At 60.0% G+C, this 22985-nt stretch overlaps 1 protein-coding gene across 1 annotated transcript; it reads left to right on the forward strand.

The window, feature by feature from the left end:
• The first annotated feature begins 1404 nt into the window (after positions 1–1404).
• On the forward strand, positions 1405–18606 carry EPS8L2 (EPS8 like 2). Its single transcript, XM_057553757.1, has 21 exons — positions 1405–1691; positions 4110–4232; positions 4340–4395; positions 5196–5260; positions 11582–11743; positions 12162–12311; positions 12401–12480; positions 12565–12707; positions 12789–12859; positions 13028–13154; positions 13347–13435; positions 13533–13607; positions 13819–13967; positions 14086–14218; positions 14333–14433; positions 15767–15872; positions 16519–16632; positions 16897–16966; positions 17092–17272; positions 17383–17515; positions 17602–18606. The coding sequence occupies exons 2-21, from the start codon at positions 4189–4191 to the stop codon at positions 17683–17685; spliced, it is 2133 nt and encodes a 710-aa protein (XP_057409740.1). The 5' UTR covers positions 1405–1691; positions 4110–4188; the 3' UTR covers positions 17686–18606.
• The last annotated feature ends 4379 nt before the right edge of the window (positions 18607–22985 follow it).

The following is a 22985-nucleotide window of genomic DNA, read 5'->3' on the forward strand; positions in this document are numbered from 1 at the left end:
GCAGGGCTCCACCCTCTCCCGCCCACATGGGCTCAGGGAGGCCGCGATGGGTGCACCTGCTGTCTTCGGGAACCTCAGCCCCCTCCCCTGCAGACCCAGGCAGCAAGATACCTGTGTCCTCCGCGTTCACAGCCTGCCCGAGAGTCTGGGCTAGGCCCTTGACATCCGCATCGCTTTGGCCACGGGGCATACCACACTCAAGGTGACCACCAAGCAGCCTGGCACTCCAGGCCCCCAACTGCATTCTTGAGGGGGTCAGTGCTCCCGATCTGATGCCGATCACGTTGATTTCAGAAGCAGAGAGCGCCCACCTCGGCTGCTCCCCTCCCTGCGTGCCTCCCACGTTTTGCCCTTTCAGGCTCAGCCTCCTGGAAGGGCTGGCGTGCCGTCACCTCTGCTGACGTTGTCAGCAGAGGGGAGACAGAACCAGGAAGCCAGGCCTCGCCAGGGCTCTGCGGCAGGGCGGGGCCGGAGGACGAAGGCCACTCCCTGCACCCCTGTGCGAGCTCACCTGTAACACCCCAGACAGGCAGGAAGGTCCTAGCGATGTGGGGAGGGACAATGCCGCTGGCCTTCCAGGACACTGTGTCTCCTTAGCTGGGGCTCCTGGCAAACACCAGCTGCGTGCCCTTCTGGGACCACGGACTTGGGACCCTGCGTCCTGGCACACCTCTCCTGCTCCCCCCACCCCAGGACAACAGCGGGAGCCTTGGGGTGCCTGGGGGTGCCCCCCACCACCCGGCCTGCCCTCTTCACCCAGCTTGGTGGGCACGGCCATCCTGGGGGTCAGTTCAGGAGAAGGAAAGACAGAACCGCGGGCAGAGCTTGGGGCCCGGCCTAAGGCGGGGGTCACTGCCCGGAGCACCCTCACACCAACGCTGCCCTGGCACTCAAGGACAGCGTAGGCCACAGGCGTCCCGACACCCCCCCCTCCCCGGCCATGGGATAACCCCACTCCTCAGGGGGTGCCCACACTGGGCTGGGCGACACAAAGAAAGAGACTTTAGGAGCTCCTAGATCGTGGAGGAGGTACCCCCGCCCCGGACCTGGCAAGCTCAGGGAGCAGGACTGCAGAGCCTCTGGCCCATGGTCCTACCTTTGAGACTCACTCAGACTAAAGCCTGGCCCTAGCGCTCCCTCCAGACCAGAGGGGTCCCAGTGGAAGAGGATGGGACTCGGCCCCGGGTCCTGGGGCACCTGAGGCTGGGGGCACCTGGCAGGGGCAGGTCTGACCTCCCCAGGGCTCCACGCCACCCCTCTGGGGTGCAGGCAGCTGGGCTTGCCCCGGGAATATCTCAGAGCAGCGTCGGGGCGCGCTGCCGCCCTGAGCACCCCAGCGAGGGATGGGCTCCCGGCCCCGCCCACCCGTCCACCAGCGCCCCCGCTTTAGGGGTGGGGTTTGCGCAGAGGGACCCGGGTGGCTGTGGGGACCGTCCGCGGGGAGCCGCGGTGGGGGCGGGGTCCTGAGCGGGGGCGGGGTGGGCGGGGCATCCGCGTCCCACCCCCGCCCCTGCCCAGTGCCCGCCCGCAAACGGTGACTCTAACCTGCCGCTCAGGTTCCTCCCAGCGCCCCGCCCCGGCTCCTCCGCGCGTCCCTCTCTCCTCGGGAGCCAGGCTCCGACAGACGGGCGGACGGACGTGCGTACTCAGGGACCAGTGGGCGGCCAGGCGCGGGGCCGCGAGGGGAACAGGTGAGTGCCCCGCCTGGAGCCCGCACCCGCTCTGGCCCTGGAGCCACAGGGGAGCCGAGCGCACGGAGGGCGGGCTGCCCGGGCCTCAGTTTCCCCAGGTGGCAGCGCGACGCGGGACTCTGGCCTGGGTCTGCAGGCCGGGCCGGGGCGCATGGGGCATCGGGCGCGAGGGGCCGCGCCGGGCCCGCGGGCTTTCCCTGGGCTGGTGGCCGCAGCCGGGTTCCTGCGGCCTGGCCTGCCCCGTCCGGTCCTGGGGCGGCGCCGTGCGCTGGCGATGTTTGTAAGCCAGTGGCTTCTGAGTCAGCCGGCCGCCTCCCAGCCCTGGGGCTCGGTGGGGGGAACCCCTCCTCCAGTGAAGCGGTGTTGAGGAGCCTCAGCCCCTGCCCCTCCAAGGATCTGCACCAGTGTTGCCGGGGTGGACTGGGGGCTCCTTTGGCGTGCTAGCCGGCTTCCTGTGTGTCCGAGGCAGGAGGGAACGCAGAGCCAGGGACGCATCAGGCCGGGGTCAGGCTCTCGGTTAAGGTTGGGGTGTGGGAGTTTCAGGGAGGAGGCTGGGGGCCGAGCTGCCGGGGTCTGTGTGCCTCCAACCTGGGCTGGGCTGGGCTGGGCTGGCCTGGGGCAGCCCCCGTGCCTCAGGTGTCCCGGTGGCAGGGGAGGCGGGTAAGCAGGGCTCCCGGTGCTTCTGAAGTGCGCCACCGACCATCTGTGCCCCACCCAGATGTGGTCAGCCCCAGCTGGCGCCGCCTCTCCTCCCGCTTCTGCACCTCCCCCACGGCCTGTGGCGGGGCCTCTCCTGGCCCTGCCCAGTGCAGTCAGGGGTCCAGCGCCGCCCAGCTCTCTGCCTGCCTCTGTCTCCCAAGTGCAGGCTCGGCGCCCTGCTCCCCACCTACAGCTTCCCAGGCTTTTCCCTCCCCCAACCCGCAGGGCCCAGACCTGGGCACAGCCAGAGCCCCAGGGTCTCCCCCATCCCAGGGCCCCACCTGGCTCCCTGGGCCTTAAGCTGACTCCTCCCCAAGGTCGTTCAGCTGCGAGCTGGAATTTGAACTTGGAGCTGGTCCCTCTGCCCTCCCTGCCCTGCTGGGCCTCCTCCCCCTCCCCCTGCCTGACCAGGCACCATACCCGGCCTTCCTTTGCACCCGGAAAATGGCCACAGTGAAACCAAAGTGCAGCCTGGGCCCTGGGGCCCTCAGGGCTAGTGCCATCCCCACCCCAGTCAGCTGAAGAAGCCCCCTTACTCCCCGCTGGAGCCGGCCTGTAAGCGGCCCCTCCCCCAGCTGCTCCCCAACCCAGATGCCTGGACCCACCTCCCTGGCTGGCCCTGAGGCCCCCCACCCCGCCCCCTAGGGGAGGCCGAATGTCTCGACCTAGGTGTCTGTGTGCTCACAGGCCTGGGTTTCGCCCAGGTGTGTGTGTGTGTATCTGGATGCACGTGCCCAGCACCCTCGGCTCAGCCCGCCAGGAATCCCATTAAGCAAACACTCGGGCTCACCCACTGAGGTCATGAGCATTCCGGACATTCTCCACGGACAGATGGACAGAGGAATCTGGCCAAGCCCAGACCCTCGGTGGCATGTGGGAGGGGGTAGCCTGAAGCCCCCGGGTCCCTCACACCTCCTGGGAGCCTTCCCTGTAGGTAGTACCTGCTCAAGCTACCAGGTACTTGTACAAGCTACCAGGTACCAGGTACTACCTGCCCTGGATACCAGCACCCCTGGCTTGCGACCCAACCCTGCAGCCCCCTAAACACTGAAGCCACAGATGGATGGCATCACTGGTGACATCTGATGCGGCACAGTGTGGACCCAGAGGTCCCCACGGAGCACAGAATCCCACAGGACATGTCAGCCTGGCCCAGGGGTACCAGGCTCTGCTCACCCCTCAGATGGTGGGCTCCGTCTGGACTTCACCCTGGGCTCTGGGTCCCCAGGCCCCCTACCCTTCACCCTGGGCTCCAGCCTCATCTTTTGCTGCCTTTCTCCCTTGTCTGGCTCCCACCTGCCTCAGGGCCTTTAAACATGCTGTTCCCTCTGCTTGGAAGGTGCCTCTTCCCCCGACCCCCCATTCAGAGCCCCAGGACATCTTCCTCGCAGCCCCACCCCAGACAGCCTCTGGGGGTGGGACCCCTCTGCTGGCACGTCCTGGGGGTCCCTGTAGAGGACCGAGGGTCCAGGGGGAGGTGGGGCTGCAGTGAACACCAAGTGGGATGTGGAGCAGGGGTGGTCCTGGTGTGTCCAGAAGGCAGGGCTCTGCTCCCTGAGGACTGCCTGCCCAGGCACCCTGGGGAATCTGGCCAGGCCATCGGGGCCCCAGGCCCTGCATCCAGGGAGGGATGGGGAGGAGACCCAGGCCCTGTGCTGGGGTAGCAAGGCCCCGGCCAGGTCACGATAAGGTGTCAGCTTGGCTCCCCTTTGCACTTAGGTGTGGGCCAGGCACTGAGCCCGGGACCCCGGCCACTCTGAGGTCTGCCCTCTCACCGCCAGCCACCGTCGAGGACGCCATGAGCCAATCAGGGTCCATGAGCTGTTGCCCGGGTGCTGCCAAGTGAGCCCCCACCCCCACCCACTAGGCCCCCACCACCCGCTACCCACCCGTAGTCCCCAGGGAGGGGTGCGACATGGGCCCCACCCTCACCAGCCCCTCCCCTGCAGTGGCAGCCTGGGCCAGTCTGACGGTGTGGCCAAGATGAGTGCCAAGGACCTGTTTGGTGAGTGAGGTTTGAGGACAAGAGGTCTCGGGGACCAGCTCGGCTGGGAGGGTTTCGCCTACTCCCTTCCCCAGGGCTGTGCCAGGCCCCCACCCAGGGAGACGCGGGTCAGCCCTGGGCACCCAGAGAAGGCCCCTGGACCCTAATCAACCAGCAGGTGCTCAGGTCCCTCCCCCAAACTCTGGCCACTGAATAGCCCTCCCCACAGTGAGCCAGTAAGGGGAGAGGCCTTACTAATAATTCAGGGAGCATCAATATTGATTCTCTGTGCTCTTCTCCGCCACCCGATCCTCCAGGGGCGGGGGCTCCTGCTGGACTGAGTGCCAGGTGTCTGCTCTGGGAGGGCGGGCCCTGGCCGGCCCCCACCTCCCCCAGCTCTGACCCTCCCCCAGCCATGCAGTGCCGCCTCTGGAATGCAAGGAACCCCAGGGAGGGGCAAGGAGAGGCAGGGAGATGGTAGCTGGCAGCTCTTAGAGTTGGGGGAAGCCCTGGACCAGACCCCTCCCCAGGAAGGCGGGCAGCGGGCCTCCATGAAAGGAGGCCGAGCCTCCTGCGTCTGCTCCAGGACAGACCCCGGACACAGTTGTGCCACCACCACTCTGAGCTGGGGGTCCCTCCTGGGGACCGAGGGAGCTCCGTGTTCTGCCAGGAGGGGCCGTCCCTCCATTCCGTGCCCTTGTGTCCTTCCTGGAGGCCACAAGGGGCCCACAGAGCAGCCCTCCTCGCCTGCACTCTGCCCTCCCTGCGGCCCCGCCTGGGGTCCCGCCCTCAGGGGTGAGTGACTGTGTCTCCTTATTCAGCTCAGAGGAAGAAGTACTCCAACTCCAATGTCATCATGCACGAGACCTCCCAGTACCACGTCCAGGTGAGCCCCTCACCCCACAGGGCACTCCTGTCCTCTGTGCTCCGGGGTCCCCGGGCCTGTGGGGAAACTGAGGCCCGGGGAGAAGTGGTCCCACAGCAGGCGGCCTGTTCTGGGCTCACCCCCGGTGGGGAGCCTCCCTCCGGTCCTGGGGAGCTCCCGGTCTGAGGGGCACAGGAACCCTGGAGCTACATCGGGGAGAGGGACGCCAGGGGCAACACAGGAAGGCAAGGACAGCTCTGGGTGCCCCCGGAAGCCCCAGTGGGAGGGAAGCTGTCATCCTGGCCTCACAACAGGGAGCTAGATGAGGAGGGAGGAGGTGGAGCAGACGCCCTTCTCTGAGCTCCTGCAGGGACGTCCTCGATGGCTAATCCCACTAAGCCTGGACAGTCGAGATGGGTAACTGCACTCTAGACGAGCCGCCAGCTCCGGAGGCCTTTGCTTTTAGGTCACTTTTAATTCACACTTAGAACTCAGGAAATATGTTTTTAAAATGACCTTCCTGCTCCTGGCAGCCGGCCAAGTTCCTGGTTCCTGGTCATCATCCAAACCTGCAGGACAGCAGGGCTGGGAATGGCTGAAGTGGGAGGAGGGAGGGGGACCCAGGATCAGGAAGGTGGGGGGCCTGGACCAGGAAGGTGGGGAGCCTGGACCAGGAAGGTGGGGAGCCCTGGACCAGGAAGGTGGGGAGCCCTGGACCAGGAAGGTGAAGGCCCTGGACCAGGAAAGTGAGGAGCCCTGGACCAGGAAGTGGGGAGCCCTAGACGAGGAAGGTGGGGGGCCTGGACCAGGAAGGTAAGAACGTCCCTCCCCTTAGAGCCCTCCATGCCCACAGAAGCCAGGTGAGTCACTGCTTTCTGAGCCTCAGTTTTCTCATCTATACAGTGGGTGCAATGAGACATGGGAGTCTCTAGGGCTCTTGCATTGGGCTGTGTTGGTGATCAGCCCTCCCTGCCAACCTGGGGCCGTCTTGTGTGGTCAGCTCATGACTGCTGCAGGCTCAGCGTCCAAGGGCAGCTCTGCTACCTCTCTGTGGGAGGGACTTTGCCCTCCTTGGTGAGGAGCCACCTGTGCCAGCGGGGCCTCCCAGCCCTTCTCCTAGACTTTGGTCCAAGCTAGCCTGTGGAAGGACCCAGGCTGGGGCCACGTCTCCTGCCTGCCCAGCAGCCAGCAAGGCTGGGGATGTGGGCAGGTTTGCTGACCCCTCCCAGATGAGGAAGCTGAGGCCAAGAGGGAGGGTGAGAGGTGGTGGCAATGGGAGGGGGGGCACCAAAGCCTTGTGGGTTTATTTATTTATTTATTTATTTGGCTGTGTTGGGTCTTCATTGAGGTACGCGGGCTTCTCATTGAGGTGGCTTCTCTTGTTGCGGAGCACGGGCTCTAGGCGTGTGGGCTTCAATAGTTGTGGCGCACTGGCTCAGTAGTTGTGGCGCATGGGCTTAGTTCCTCCGTGGCATGTGGGATCTTCCCAGACCAGGGCTCGAAATCGTGTCCCCTGCATTGGCAAGTGGATTCTTAACCACTGCACCGCCAGGGATGTCCCAGCATTTGTTTTATACAGTTGAATTTTTGTATAGTGATTGAGTATTCTGAGACCTTGCTGAATTCATTTACTTGTTTCAGGAATTGCTTATAGATTCATTGGATTTTTTTATGTACGCAATCAGTTTGTCTGAAAATACAGTACTTAATTTCTTAATTTTAGCCACTTTGTTTTTCTTGCTTTATTGCCCTGGCTAGAACTACCAGGACAGTGCTCAATAAAAGTAAGGATAGTGAACATCCTTGCCTGTGTCCAATCTTAGAAGAAAGTATTCAGAATTCCCCATTTTATAAGCTGTATGTTTTTGTAGATACCCTTTACTAGAATGGGGAAGTTCCTTTCCATTCTTTATTTGCTGAGAGCTTTTATCATGAAAGTTGTCGAATTTTATCAAATGCTTTCTCAATTGAAATGTATTTACTATTGTTAATGTAATGAATCATGCTGATTTTTTTAAATGTTGAACCAACCTTGCATTTCTAGGATAAACTTTATTTACTAATGGTTTATTATCCTTTGTATGTATTGACAAGACTAATTTACTACTATTTTGTTAAGGATTTTTTTGCATTAATATTTATTAGAACATTGGTCTATAATTTTCTTTTCCTGCAATGCCCTTGGCAGGTTTGGGTATCAGAGTTATGTTGGCCTTATAAAATGAGTGGAGAAATGTTCCTACTCCTCTAGTCTTCAGAAAGAGTTTATGGAAGATTGTTGTGATTTCCCTCTTAAGTATTTGTTAGGATTCACCTGTGAGGCCCTGAATATAGGGTTTCCTTTGTGGGAAGTTTTCTTTTATTATGAATTCACTTTTATGCCTGTATGATCTGTAGTGATGTCCCCTCGTTCCTTCTGGTTATTGATCATTTGTGTTTTCTCTATTTTTTTCTTGATCCGTCTTGCTAAGGGTTTATCAATTTCATCGGTCTTTTCAGAACCAACCTTGGGCTTTGTTGATTTTTCTCTGTTGTTTGTGTATTTTACTAGTTCATTGGTTTCTGCTCTTATTTTCCTTCTTTCCACTTACTCTGGGTTTCATTTGATTGTCATTTTCTAGTTTCTTAAGAGGAATGCCCAGACCATTGATATTAAGTCTTTCTTCTTTTCTGACATTCATTTAAAGCTATAAAGCTCCTCAAAGGACTGCTTTAGCTATCTTCCACAAGTTTTGATGTGCTTGCTTTTATTATTGTTCAGCTCAGAATATTTTCTTTTTTAAAATTTTATTTTATTGGAGTATAGTTGATTTATAATGTTGTGTTAGTTTCAGATGTACAGCAAAGTGATTCAATTATACATATACATGTATTCCTTCTTTTTCAGAGTCTTTTCCATTATAGGTTATTACAAGATATTGAACGTAATTCCCTATGCTACACAGTGGGTCCTTGTTGGTTATCTATTTTATATATAGTAGTGTGTGTATGTTAATCCCAAGCTCCTAATTTATCCCTTCCCCACCTTTCCCCTTTGGTAACCGTTAAGTTTTTTTTCGAAATCTGTGAGTCTGTTTCTGTTTTGTAAGTAAGTTCATTTGTATCATTTTTTAAAATTAGATTCCACATATGAGTGATATCATATGATATTTGTCTTTCTCTGTCTGACTTACTTCACTTAGTATGATCATCTCTAGGTCCACCCATGTTGCTGCAACTCAGAATATTTTCTAAATTTCCTTGTGACTTCTTTGACCCATGGGTTGTTTAGATTTTTCTTCTTTTTAAGCATTTAACCATGTAAGCATTTATAGGTATAAATTTCCCCTTAGTGCTGCTTTTGCTGCATCCCATAAGTTTTGATATGTTGTGTTTCTATTTTCATTTTTCTCTAGGTATTTTCTTATTTCCCTTGTGATTTCCTCTTTCACTCATTTGTTGTTTAAAAGTGTGCTGTTTAATTTCTACAAATATGGACCCATGATTTATTTAGAAGTGTGTTGCTTAATTTCCAATTAATAGGGTTTTGTAGTTATCATTCTGTTATTGATTTCTAATTTAATCCCATTCTGGTCAGAGAATACACTCTGTATGTTTTCAGTCATTTGGAATGCATGGACGGCATGGCTGGGATGGTTTGGCTGTGCAGTATTTTGCTGACAATGCGCCTCATGCAGACAGACCAGCTGCCTGATAGTCACTGCATGTTTCTGCCCACTCTCTTTCTTTTCTTTTTAAAAATATTTATTTATTTATTTATTTACTTATTTATGGCTGCGTTGGATCTTAGTTGCTGCATACGGGCTTCTCTCTTGATGTGGTGTGCAGACTCTAGAGCACGTGGGCTTAGTTGCCTGCGGCATGTGGGATCTTAGTTCCCCCACCAGGGATGGAACCCACGTCCCCTGCATTGGAAGGTGGATTCTCAACCACTGGACCACCAGGGAAGTCCCTTTTTTTTTTTTTTTAATATTTATCTATTTATTTACTTACTTATTTTGGCTGCGCCAGGTCTTCGTTGCGGCATGCGGGATCTTTTAGTTGCAGCATGCAGGCTCATGGTTGCGGCATGCTAACTCTTAGTTGCAGCGTGCATGTGGGATCTAGTGCCCCAAACAGTGATCGAACCTGGGTCCCCTGCATTGGGAGCGCCGAGTCTTATCCACTGAATCACCAGGGAAGTCCCCTGCCCGCTCTCTTTCTTTTTTTTTTTTTAGCATTTTATTCATGTATTTATTTGGCTGCGTCGGGTCTTAGTTGCGGTGCTCGGGCTCTCAGCATGTGGGATCTTAGTTCCCTGACCAGGGATCGAACCTGTGTCCCCTGAATAGGACGGCGGATTCTTAACCACTGGACCACCGGGGAATTCCCCTGCCCAGTGTCTTTCTACCCTGCCCATGGACATGTAGGTTGGCCTCCAAGAGTTGTGCAGAGAGCAGCCTTGTACCCGTGCCACATTCTACACGTGTGCAGGTTGCCTTGGGATTGTAAGAGGGAAGCATGTGGGCTGGTCCAGTGTCATCAACTCCTCCCCAGAGCAGCCAGGCGAGTGCGGAGCAAGGGCTCCTCCTTCTCCACGTCTTTAACCAGCCAGTGTAACCCACAAGGGCTTGTTAGTACCGGACAACAGAATAGGTGAAAACTCATTCCTAAAGTCATAGTCTCCAGCTTCAATTTGCAATTCTTGTATTGAATGAGTCTGCAGATATACGTGTGTGTGTGTATATATATATATATCTATCTATATATATATCTCTATATATCTATATCTATATCTATATCTATATATATACTTTTTGGCCACACCGTGCAGCCTGTGGGATCTTAGTTGTGGGATTTTAGTTCCCCAACCAGGGATTGAACCCAGGCCCTCGGCAATGAAAGCGCAGAGTCCTAACCTCTGGACCACCAGGGAATTCCCCTGCATATAATTTTCTATATTAAAAGGTTACTTATATTTATTTTCCTATAGACTCTCTGTTCATACCTTTTGTCAATTTTTCTGTTGAGCTGTTAATCTTTTACTTGTTTACATATTCTTTCATTCTTTATTCATTTATCGTTGGTATCCTTAATTATTAAACAAAATAGAACTTTTAACAAAGTAAGAACTATCATTGTAATGCATGTTGGCCTTTTCCTGTATCAAGAAAATTAGCCTACATCACCTCCATTATATCTATTATTATATCTGTGTGGTTTTTAAAATATTTTGTATGTGGTATTTTTTTCTCAGGCAGAAACTTTTTTTTTATTAAGTCAGATTTATTGGTCTTGTCTTTTTATTCCCTTTTTTTTTTTTTTCGTGGCCCCACCATGTGGCGTGCGGAATCCTAGTTCCCTAACCAGGGATCGAACCCACGCCCCCTGCAGTTTAAGCTCGGTGTTTTAACCACTGGACCACCAGGGAAGTCCCGGTCTTGTCTTCTGAGCATCTGGATTTTCTTCCTTGCTTAGCAAAGTCCCCCGGTTAAGCAGGCCTTCCTGAGATTATCAGAAATTACCTAGTATTTCCTTCTAGCACTTTCACGCTTCCATGTTCTGTGGTTAAGCCTTAACTGCTTGGAGTTTCTGTGAGTGTTCACCCAGCTGTCCCAGCATTGTTTACTGAATTCAGCAAAGGTCAGCGAGGACACGTGGGGGATCCTGGAAGGAGAAGGGGCCTGAGCCAGGCTTGGAGAGAGAGCAGCGGGGCGGGCCAAGAGTCCCCACGGGCTGCTCATTCATTCCTGTCACAGTCACTGGGCGCCTGCTGGGGGCCCAGCACTGTCACAGGCACCGGGGAGACAGCAGCCAGAAAGCAAACAAAGAAGCATGTCATGTCCAGCATAAAGTCGGACGATGATAAACACAGGGCAGGTCAGGGATGTGCTCACAGTGAGGCTGTGGCCAGGCAGGCGGGGAGGTAGTGCCCGAGCACAGTTCAGAAGGAAGAGCGAGCTGGGGGAGACCGGACTCGGGCAGAGGTGGCACATGCCAAGGCCCTGTCGTGAGCCTGCACCAGGGCTGCTGCGGGGGCAGGGAGCCTGGTCCCGGAGCCCAGTGGCAGATGTGGGTGGGCTGGGGGCTGTGTGTGTAGGGCTGCCAAGGGGTTTGCCAGGGCACGTCCATTGCCCCCCACAGACATCCCCCAAGGAGAGCAGAGGACCCCCCAAGGTGGGGCTTTGTCTCTTCAGACCCCCAGGGCAGGGATGTTCCCCTCAGACTCCAGGATTAGTTGTGACCCCCTCAGACCCCCAAGGTTAGCCCTAGCCCCTCAGAGCCCCAGGGCGCAGCCCCTTGGCCCTGGTTCTTAGCACCAGGAGGGCTCCACCCAGAATGACCCCCTGCCTGCCCACCCAGCACTTGGCCACGTTCATCATGGACAAGAGTGAGGCCATTGTGTCCGTGGAAGATGCCATCCGGAAGCTGGTGCAGCTGAGCTCCAAGGAGAAGATCTGGACACAGGAGATGCTGCTGCAGGTCAACGACCAGTCGCTGCGGCTGCTGGACGTGGAATCCCAGGTATGGTGGCAGCAGGAGGGAGGGCGCTCGCCCATCCTGCAAGGCAGGCACAGGCAGTGACCCAGACACGCTGGGCCTCTGTGGGAGAGGGAGCAGGACGAGGGCCGAGAGTACAGAGGAGCCACGCCACGCAGGGGCATGTCCCCCTCGCCAGGGCTGCTCCACCGGCTGCACCGAGGCGGGGCCCGTCATGTGCACGCTGCCCCGTGGGGTCCGTGTCCATGCCTGTGTCCAGGTCACGTTCCTTTTCCGTGCCATATCCGTGGCGTGAACGCCACAGGCCACGCCCACGGTCAGCCCGTGTCCCCTGCATCCGCTCCTCGGGTCTTCCCCGTGCCCATGGCCGTGAGCCCTCATCCGTGTCTGGGACTCTCGCCATGCACCGTGGCAAGCCCGGTCCCAGCCGCCTGTCCCCCAGGAGGAGCTGGAGAACTTCCCACTGCCGACCGTGCGGCACAGCCAGACGGTGCTGAACCAGCTACGCTACCCGTCGGTGCTGCTGCTCGTGTGCCAGGACTCAGACCAGAGCAAGCCCGACGTCCACTTCTTCCACTGCGACGAGGTGGAGGTGAGGGGCGGGCAGTGGGGGGCGGGATAGGGGCGGGGCGGGGGGCGCAGATCCCCCCGAAGAGCCAGCCTGACGCCCTGTCCCCCCAGGCGGAGCTGGTGCATGAGGACATCGAGAGCGCGCTGGCCGACTGCCGCCTGGGGAAGAAGATGCGGCCACAGACCCTCAAGTAGGGGGTAGGAGGGGCGGGGGGAGGGGCCGGGCCTGGGGCTGGGGCTGCGGCCAGGCTCAGCCACCCTTCGTCCCACTTCAGGGGCCACCAGGAGAAGATCCGGCAGCGGCAGTCCGTCCTGCCCCCGTCCCAGGGCCCGGCCCCCATCCCCTTCCAGCGCTACGGCAGGGACTCGCCTTCCACCAAGAACCGAGTGGGCCTGCCCACGCCGCTCGGAGACCCAGGTGGGCCGAGGGGGATGGGCTGGGGGCGGCAGCAGGGTTGGGTGGGGGGGCTCAGTCAGCAGCAGCTCTGCGCCCGTCCAGGCTTTCGCCGTTGGGAGTCGCAGGACGAGGAGCCGAGGGCCGTGCTGGCTCAGAAGATCGAGAAGGAGACGGTGGGTCTCGGGCCGGCAGGACCTCCCACCCACTCCGGGCGCCTGGGGCCAACCCCCAGCCAGCACCCACCCCCTCCCCCAGGCCAGGGGCCAAGAGGCAGCAGGTGGGGGTGTCCCTGCAGCGGGTGGGGCGCCGGAGGCTGACCCCTGCCCCTGCTCTGACCCCAGCAAATCCTCAACTGCGCCCTGGACGACATCGAGTGGTTCGTGGCTCGGCTGCAGAAGGCCGCTGAGGCTTTCAAGCAGCTGAACCAGCGCAAGAAGGGAAAGAAGAAGGGGAAGAAGGGGCCGGCAGGTGCGGGGACGGGGGTGGGGGGCACCGGGCAGGGGAGGGGCATCGGGGCGGACACAGGAGTGGAGGTGAGGAGCGCAGTGGCCACTGAACGGAGCCAGGTCCGGTCTCAGCGGGTGGGCGACGTCAGACTGAGGCCAGACCCACCAGGGCAGCGACGGGCCGGCCAGGCTTACCCCCCAACCCCCTGTCCAGAGGGCGTCCTCACGCTGCGAGCACGGCCCCCCTCCGAGGCCGAGTTTGTTGACTGTTTCCGGAAGACCAAGCTGGCCATCAACCTGCTCGTGAGTACAGCGGCCCACCCCATCCCTCCGAGCTGATGTTGGGGGGGTGCCTTGTCCCTGGTGCCACCCCACAGGTCGGCCTGCTCCCTGCCCACAGGCCAAGCTGCAGAAGCACATCCAGAACCCTAGCGCAGCCGAGCTGGTGCACTTCCTCTTCGGGCCTCTGGAACTGGTGCCTGGGGCTGGGGGGAGGCAGGGGCTGGGGTGGGGGAGCGGGGGCCTGGGGGGCTTGCCCCTGACTTGGTGGGAAGCCAGTGCCCACCTTGGGCAGTGGGCTGGGGCCGGTGTCTGCACTCTGAGTGGTGGGCGCAGTGGGCAGGCCAGTGGTGTTGCGGGCAGGCGCAGGGTGGGGGGGGGGCCTCTGACGCCCCGCTGTGCCCCAGATCGTCAGCACCTGTGGTGGCCCAGACATTGCTCGCTCCGTCTCCAGCCCCCTGCTCTCCCGAGATACTGTGGGCTTCCTGCGCGGCCACCTGGTCCCCAAGGAGATGGCGCTGTGGGAGTCCCTGGGGGAGACCTGGACACGACCCCGGTAGGGCGGTGGCACGGGGCGCACACCAGGATGGGTCCCTTGGCGGGCGGGCTGGGGGTCCTGGGTGGGGCCAGCTCTGGTCGGTGGACACAGCTCACCCCAGGACCTCCCACCCCAGCTCCGAGTGGCCTCGGGAGCCGCAGGTGCCCCCCTACGTGCCCAAGTTCCAGAGCGGCTGGGAGCCACCCCTGGACGTGCTGCAGGAGGCCCCCTGGGAGGTGGAGGGGCTGGCCTCAGCCCCCGGTGATGAGGTCAGAGCGCCTGCAGCCCCGCCTGCACTCCACCTCCGCCCACTGCCCTCACCGCCCTGCCCTCCTGGTCCAGCCCCAGCTTCACACCAAGCCCCAGTGTCCGCTTCCCCGCAGCCAACTCCAGTGAGCCGCACGTCCTTCAGAAACTCCACAAAGCATGGCCTCACATCTGAGCCCACACCCCAGGGAGACGTCAGCTCCCCACATGCTCACAGGTAAGCTCTGCTCAAAGTGACGGAGTGTGACGCCCACCCCTCGAATCCCGGAGGCTCCGCTGTGGGTACACTGCCACCAGGTGGCAGCAAATGCCTTTTTCAACGACGGTCAAAATAACGCTTTCCACACTAGAGCCGGGTTTCCTTTCAACTTTGTGGTGTACAATTGAGGGGAAAATGTCGAAAGCACCCATAAAGTGCTTAGATGACGTACCTAATATGTCATCTCTCTTTGTTTCTCCACGTTTATGCTTTAGAATCATGGTCAGAAATTTACTAAACCACTGAACTTAAATGGTCTCAACGATCCCAGTTGCCCTGTTGGGGCTGATTTAGGCCCAGCCTCAGAGCCGGAGGAGGAGACTGATGGTCTGGGTGGGAACGGCCTCTCTCCCTCTGGCCGCACACAGTTCCACATACCATGTCTTACGGCCCCAGGGCCTAGGGGAGTCCCCGTCCTTCCTCCCCTCCCCTCCTACTTTCTGTTCTCAGTCCTGGCCCAGGACCTGCCTGGGGAGCTCATTACCCACCAGACCCCAGGATTCAGTCTCAGGAGGGGAGGGGGCTGGAATCCATGTTTCGAATAAGTGTGCCCCTCCCTTTGCCCCACCAGCCTGATGCCCTGGTCCCTGGCCTAGGGCCACCTTCAAGAAACATTTTCATCCTTTTACCTCCAGCCCCTGACCTGTCCACCCTGGCCAATCCTGACACAGCCCCCCACCGGGGCCCCAGGGGCTGCCCCAGCCCCAGAGCCCCCACTTCCCCAGGGCCCCGAGCCCTGCACCTGTATGAGGGGTGCCCTCGTGATCAGGGGCCAGACTGACCAGAAGGGATGGCCCAGCACGGGTGGCAGGCACAGGCCTGCTCCGTGCAAGGGCTGGGACACCCTGGGACCCTGCAGCTCACGGGCGGCCCTGCATCGTCGTGTCTGCAGTGCCGGAGGGACTACGGCTCTGAAAGCATCCGGCCCTCCCCCATGGTCAGCCACTTTCCAGGGACGACCTGTCGTTTCTCGGGTACACGCCTGGCTCTAGATCCCCTGGGGGGCTGGGCCTGGAGACCCCTAGGCCTCCAGGGCTAGGGGCTAGGGCAGGGCAGGCCTTGCTGTGCCCACAGACCCTTGCATCCCATCCGCCTCCGCTGCCCCCCCACGCAGGGGGCCCCAGACGCAACGGGGCTGTCACAGTTTCCATCCCAGCTGACAGCCGCAGCCGCTGTGCCGCAGAACAGGACGCAGCCGTTCACCTGGGAAGCTGCTGCCCCCGGCGCTCCCCCAGGCCCAGGAAGAGACCCCAGCCCAGCCCTGAGCCTCAGCCCCTCCCATTCCACACAGGGGCTACGAACCCGCAGCGGCCATGGCCAAGTACGTCAAGGTCCTCTACGACTTCACAGCCCGCAACGCGAATGAGCTGTCGGTGCTCAAGGACGAGGTCCTGGAGGTGAGTGGGGGCCGGGGAGCGGCTGGCGGTCCAGAGGAGGGGTCCACCTGACCCCAGGGCTCCACTCTGGGTCCGCAGCCTGGCACCCGCCCCAGCACAGCCTGGCTGAGGGGCCTCCCTGTCTTGGGGATCTCGGAGGGAGGCCAAGGGCCCCTGGGCTGGGCTGGGCTCAGGCTGAAGGGTGGGGTGGGCCCTCCCTGTGCCGAGTGGGGGACCCCCCAATCCAGCAGGGGCTTGTCCTTCATGCCCACCCCGGGAGCCCCCTCAAGGCACTTTCTGAGTTTTGTGCCCGTCCTGAATCCAGGCCACCCACTGGGGGACAGAAAGTGGAGCAGCTGGAGGGGGGGTGGTGATCTATATCCGCAACCAGGCTAGAGGCTTAGGGTGCTGCTGGGAGAGACGGGGGTGGGGGGGTGGCCCCTATGCATGGGTGGGAGGCCAGGTGGGCCAGGGGCACCTGGAGGAGGCGTGTAGAATGGGGAGGGGGGAGCAGGCTCAGGGGGGACTCCGGAACTCTCTCTGGCCCATCAGTAAAGAGGGGCTCACACCGGTGGTCCCAGCACCCAGCTCTGGTGCCTATGGCGGGGGGGGGGGGGGGGGCGGGCGCTGTGGGTCAGGGATGATGGCGGAGATGCGGCGCCCACAGGTGCTGGAAGACGACCACCAGTGGTGGAAGCTTCGAAATCGCAGCGGCCAGGCAGGCTACGTGCCCGGCAACATCCTGGCCGAGACCCGGCCGGAGGACGCCCTCCTGGAGCAGGTGAGGCGGAGGTCTGCTCCGTCCTGCTGCAGGGTCAGGCCGGGTGGCTGGGGGTTGGTGGGGGGGGGGGGCGGCGGCAGAGAAAGACCGGCCCGGAGCCTGGACGCCTCGGCTATAGGGGCTGGTGCGGGGGCTCCCTGGCTCTGGGCCGAGTCTGGGAAGGTGGGGGGCTGGGCAGGTCTTGGGAGGTGGGGGAGGAGGGGCGGGGAGGGGTGATAAGCTGACCTAATGGCGCCCCCACCCCCCCTCTTGTTCACCCTGCAGGGGGTGAAATACTGGGGTCCTGCCAGCCCAACCCACAAGCTACCCCCAGGCTTTGCCGGGAACAAAGGCGGTGAGGGATGGGGCCGCCAGACCCTACGGGCGGGGGGCCCAGAGCCAGCGGGGGAGGCGGTGGGGAGGGGAGCCCCGGGTACGCGGGTACGCGCGGGCAGGCCTGAGCCGCCTGGCGCCCCGCAGAGCTGATGCAGCACATGGACGAGGTCAACGACGAGCTCATCAAGAAGATCAGCCACATCAAGGCACAGCCGACGCGAAACTTCCGCGTGGAGCGCAGCCAGCCCGTGCACCTGCCGCTCACCTACGAGTCCGGCCCCAGCGAGGTCCGCGCCTGGCTGGAAGCCAAGGCCTTCAGCGCCCGGTGAGCGAAGGGCGCACAGGGTGGGCAGGGGGCGGGCGCGGCGGCCGCCACGCCCACGGCCGGGGCCCCGCCCTCACGCCCCCGCCCCGCCCCCTGCCCCCCGCCCCCAGGATCGTGGAGAACCTGGGCATCCTGACCGGGCCCCAGCTCTTCTCGCTCAACAAGGACGAGCTGCGGAAGGTGTGCGGGGAGGAGGGCGCCCGCGTGTACAGCCAGCTCACCGTGCAGAAGGCCGTCCTGGAGGTGAGCCGCCCCGCCCTCCGCTCCCCGCGCGCCCCGGGAAGGGGGGCTGGCGGGACACTGACCTGCGGGTCTCCCGGCTCCCCCAGAAGCAGCAAGGTGGGTCGGAGCTGGAGGAGCTCATGAGCAAGTTCCATTCCAAGAACCAGAGGCGGGCGGAGGAAGACAGCTAGGCCCGCGGCAGGGCCCACGGCCCGCGGCAGGGCCCGCCCCCGCGGCTGGAGTATTATTTTTGTACGTGTACGTATTTCGGACCGTGGACTCGGACGGAGAGTCGTGCCGGCTGGGGACCGGCTCGCCCGCCTCGTGGCACGTGGGGCCTGTCCTCCGGCTCAGCGGTGCCCCGGCCCACACTCCCCACCTGCCCCGACGCCCACCGTAGCCAAACTTGCCACCAGGTGGTGCCAGCCCCGCGTCCGCCCGCCCGCTGAGGCCAGAGCTGTGCGGGTCGCAGCCCCAGCCCTGCCCGTCCCCACAGCCCTCCCTGAGGCCCCAGGACCCCCACACACCCTGGGAGGGGGCAGGGACCTTTCCTCTGGCCGCCTCCGTCCACACACAGGGGTTCCTCCCGGCGCAGGTGACTCAGGCCCTGCCCCTGTCCCCACGGCCCCCTGCAGCCACTGCATCCCCATACCTCCAGGTGGCCGGCTGCGGGCCACCAGGGCAGCAGACCTCAGCCACCCAGCTGCCCTTGGCTCTGAGCTGGTTGGGCTGGTGCCCTTTGCCCCCAGAGATTGCCCTCGGCGCCCACCCAGCACACGGCACCCCCAGGGTGGGCTGGGGGACTCCGGGCCCCACTGGGGTGGGGCGCATGCCGTTCTCCCTTCACCACCTGGAGGATCAAGGATGGACTGAACACCACTCACCTGAGTTCTGGCCTTGGGCACCCCTCACCCCCACCCCAGCCCTGCCCGCTCCCCCACCGCAGAGCCAGAAGGGAACCTTCTCTGAGCAAGTCTCAGGCCAGCCTTGCCTGGAGTGCTGTGTGCTGGGGGGTGAGTCTTGGAGCCCTGGACTCTGCGGGTCGCACCCCAGCGAGGAAAGGTGACCGAGGCTCAGAATCCATATCATTAAACCACTTAAGTCTCCCAGCAGCCCTGTGTCTGTCTCCTGGAGGTGGGGTGGTGTCACTGGGGGTCCTGGAGCCCCCCGGGATTGCGCCTTTGGAAGAGCTCCTGAGCACAGACAGGCTGCGGCCAGGCCGGGCTGGGGGGGTTCCCGGTGAGGCTGCTCAGCCCTGACCCAGGTGGGGGGCCCAGCACACCCTCCCCTCCACACCCTTGTGAGAGGGCCCAGAGGACGCTCCTGGGAGCTGCGGCCTGAGAGGGGGGCCCTGCCCACTCTGTGCCTGGGGCTCTCCCAGGCCTGATGTCCGTCCGGAAGGCCCGAGTGGGAGCGGTGGGGAGCAGGGCTGCCAAACCTCCAGGGAGGGAGGGGGCATGAGTCACAGGAGAGAGACGGAAACTAGATTTAGAGAGCTGAGCCCAAGCTGAGGGAGTTGCCCCAGAAGAGGGCGTGGGCCTGCAGGGCTGGGCAGATGGCCAGCTGGGACGGGGTCCGTGCAGGAGCGGAGGGGTCCCTGAGCGCACAGTGGGCAGCTCTCCGCACCACGCAGGCTCCCAGCCACCTGGCCACGAGCGAACTTGGGCCCCACCCTTGGAGGCCTCTGGTGCTCTCTGCTGGCGGCGCTGCCTGTTGTGGTGTGTGACGGCCGGGGTGCCCTAGCACCTGGCCAGGTCAGGGGCGTCTGACCTGCATATCCCCAAAGCAGCTGGTGGACCCACCCTGGATCACGGTGTCCAGAGGGCTCGGTTCAGGGGTCTCTGCCTGATGGGCAACCAGAGGAAGCTTGGACCCAGAGGCAGGTTGTGCCTTTCACGGTGGGAGATGGTGGGCCGACTGTCCCTCTCTGGGCCAGGCCTCGGAAGCCCCGACTCCCAGCTGGGACAGGCCACGCTGGGCCGAGTCTGTCCAGCAGAGCCCAGTCAAGGGCAACCGGGGGTGTCTGGTGCCTTCTGGGCCACACCGAGACTTGACCACCACGGGCCCCTCTCCCTGGGAAAGGAAGGTTCTCCCCCCAACCCCAGGCCACGAGAGGAGGCTCTGTCCTCCCAGGCCTGGGCAGGACCCCACAGACAAGGAGCCCAAGATGAAAAGGGAGAGCTGAGGGCATCAGCCTTCCTCCAGAAACCCACAGACCCTGCTGGTCCAGAACAGCCAGCAGTGGGGAACCCAGACCGGACAGCCTCCCCACACCCTGCCCCGCCCTCTGCTTGGCTGAGCCCCTCCCTCAGAACCCTCTCCCCCGGGGCCCCAGGCCAGACTTCACTACCCAGGAGCTGCTCTGAGATGCCCCGGCCCCGCCTCTCTGCTCAGGCCTCTGGGCTCCCAGGAGGGGCTTCCCCACCCTCCCAAGAACAGGCCGATGTGAGGGGCCCAAGTCACACAGCTGTCTGGGTAGGCATGAGGAGTCACTCTGCTTTCCACCCTGAGGGCATCACTCTCCAGGGCCCCCAGGTCAGGGGGTGACTGAGCACCACCTTCCCTGGTGACCCAGTGATCTCAGTACCAGGGAAGTAGGCGCAGACAAGAACAAGGCACAGGGCTTCCCTGGTATCACAGTGGTTAAGAATCCACCTGCCAATGCAGGGGATGCGGGTTTGAGCCCTGGTCCGGGAAGATCCCACATGCCACGGAGCAGCTAAGCCCGTGCACCACAACTACTGAGCCTGTGCTCTAGAGCCCGCAAGCTGCAACTACTGAAGCCCACGTGCCTTGAACCCATGCTCCGCAACAAGTGAAGGCACCGAGGACCCAATGCAGCCAAAAATTTAAAAAAATAAATAAATTTACAAAAAAGAAATTTCAAAAAAAAAAAAAGAACAAGGCACAGAGGGGCCAGGTCCCCCGCCTGGAGCCCCAGAGTGGGTCAGGGCCTGGGTTCACATGCAGTTTGGCCTGATACGTGTCCCTAACCACTCACGTCACACCGGGGTGCTGCCCGCCCAGCACCCGCTCCGCACCCAGCTGTGCCGCCAGCAAATGTCCCCCCCAACAAGGCCGTCTCTGTCTTGGGGACAAGCTCGTCTTTGTGGCCCTCCTCCCACCAGCGTGGCATGGCTCTGAGTCCCCTCCTCTCCTCCCGTACGCAGGCCCGGCCAGGAGGCAAGAGCGGCTTGCCGTGACATTTTGGGTGGAGCTGCTTCTTTTTCCTTTCTTTTTAACGTTTTCAAAATATTTGATTCACCAAAAGGCTACTGCACAAAATAGCATAGCGTGTGAGACGTCTTCACACCTACATCACGCTGCTGGGAACAGACTAGAGGTGAGGGGTACACCTGTCACCTGTGGAAGGTGGTGCTCGGCAGGATCGGCTTCCAGGTGAGGACGGTACTGAAAGCACGAAAAGGGTCCCTACTAACCACCCGGCCCCACAGTGATTGACATCCTGAAGTATCAGGCTAACGCGAGAGGCAGAATTAGAGCTGAGGAGCTCTCGACCTGTTCAATAGTTAAACCGCACGGTGCGGCATTCCAGGTGGGGTCCACAGGTCCCTGGGGGGCCCTGAACGCTAAACAAGCTGCATAACAAGACAGCAGTACATTACAGGTTGAATTGTATCCCCCCAAATTCATGTAGGATAGGGTGATTAGGGTGGGTCCTGACCCAACATGACTAGTATCCTTATAAATAAGGGACATTTGGACATAGACACACACACACAGAAGTCTAACCCTAAACTGAAGATGGAAGCAGAGATCAGCCTGCTGCTTCTACAAGATGAGGAGCATCTAAGATTGCAGCAAGCCACCAAGGCAGGGGGAGGGGCCTGGACCAGATGCTCCCTCACAGCCTTAGACGAGCTAAGCCTGCAGACACCTGACCTTGGACTTCCAGCCTCCAGGACTGGGAGACAGTGAATTCCTGGTGTTTAAGCCGTGCAGGTTATGATACTTTGTTACCACAGACTCGGAAACTAACGCAAGGTGAGCTGCCTTTTTCACTGGGCTCCCGTGGCACGGACGGTACAAAAGCCCCAGTGTGTAAAGCTGTTGGCTCCTCAGCAAGGATCCCGGCGTCGCCACGGGCAGGGCCCCCCGTCTTCGCCACACACTCTCCCAGGGAAAGAAGCGCTTTCAGCAAACGTTCCTAATTTAACTGACTTCAGTCTGGGCCCTGGCGCGTGAGGAGTCGGGTGGCGCAAGTGTCCCGCTGCGCTGGGCTCGGGCGAGAGGTGAGAACCACTGACCGACGGGCTGTGGTTGTTCACACCGGGGTTCTTGGCAGACGTTTTCTCCAAAACGAGAAAAACAGCGGACAGTCTTTGTTGCCACGGTAAACTCGAGCTCTCTAGTGGGAATGAGAATTTTGGAACCTGCCAGCATCAGCGAGACAGCTTCCCGACCTGAAGGCCTTTCTCCGAGCTTGTGATGTAGGTGTGAGTTCCACGTGGACACAGAATGGGAGACTCTGAACCAGCGTTTTCCAAACGACCGATGCGCGATGTTACAGCATCACGGCGGCCAGAGACCCGTCCACGGGGCGAGATGGACAGAGGGTCCCCGGGGCCCCAGTGAGCCGTGCACGGGGTGGGCTCCCGGTCCAGACTGCAGCCGCCCCGAGAGACGCCACGTGCCGGGGTTTGGTGTCGGAGCAGAGGAGAAAGTCCGCGAGGATCCCAAAAGGCTGTTCACGTGCTCCCGCCTTTCCAGCTGCAAGTCTGGGCAAGGCCGGATTTTCTCCGGATGCTTCGACCAAGACGACATTTCCCAACTGACCAAAGGCAGACGTCGTGACGACGTCCAGCTGCCGCTGAGAAGCCTGATGTCAGGGAGATTCGCAGAAACGTGTATTCATGCCACTCTTCTTACTGAATTTTTAAAAAACTATTTCTCATAGAAATCTATGCTTTATGTGTTGAATGCTGGCTCCCCAAAATGCTACCAAGGGACAGATCGATAAAGCTACGCGGCTTAGCTACCTTGAGAGTCTTAGCAGGATCTGGGGGGCAAGGGTAAGGTGTGTGTGAGGTTTGGGGTCTGGTTTAGAATTAGGCAAATTCAAGACCTAATTCATTCAGGATTGGTGAGCACTTAAAGGGTTGGAAGTGAGTTTAGAGGATCAGCTGAGGTAAAGCATGGTATAGATGGTTTCTACAAGTCTGTCATCAGTATTTTAAAAGGAAGAATAAATGCAGGTCTTTAAATTTTCATAGTTTTATTTTCTAATACAGTAAATATGGATGGATAACACACATAAGTAAAAGTTCCTTTGGGGGCCTTAGTAATTTTTAAGTGTTTAAAAGTGTCCTGAGGGTACTTCCTTGGTGGTCCAGTGGATAAGACTCCACACTCCCAATGCAGGGGGCCCTGGTTCGATCCCTGGTTGGGGAACTAGATTCCACATGCATGTCGCAAAGAAGATCCCGTGTGCCACAGCTAAGACCCAGTGCAACTAAAATAAATAAATAAA

The sequence above is a fragment of the Balaenoptera acutorostrata genome, chromosome 9 (genome assembly GCF_949987535.1).
Source record: "Balaenoptera acutorostrata chromosome 9, mBalAcu1.1, whole genome shotgun sequence".
Taxonomy (NCBI): Eukaryota; Metazoa; Chordata; class Mammalia; order Artiodactyla; family Balaenopteridae; genus Balaenoptera; species Balaenoptera acutorostrata.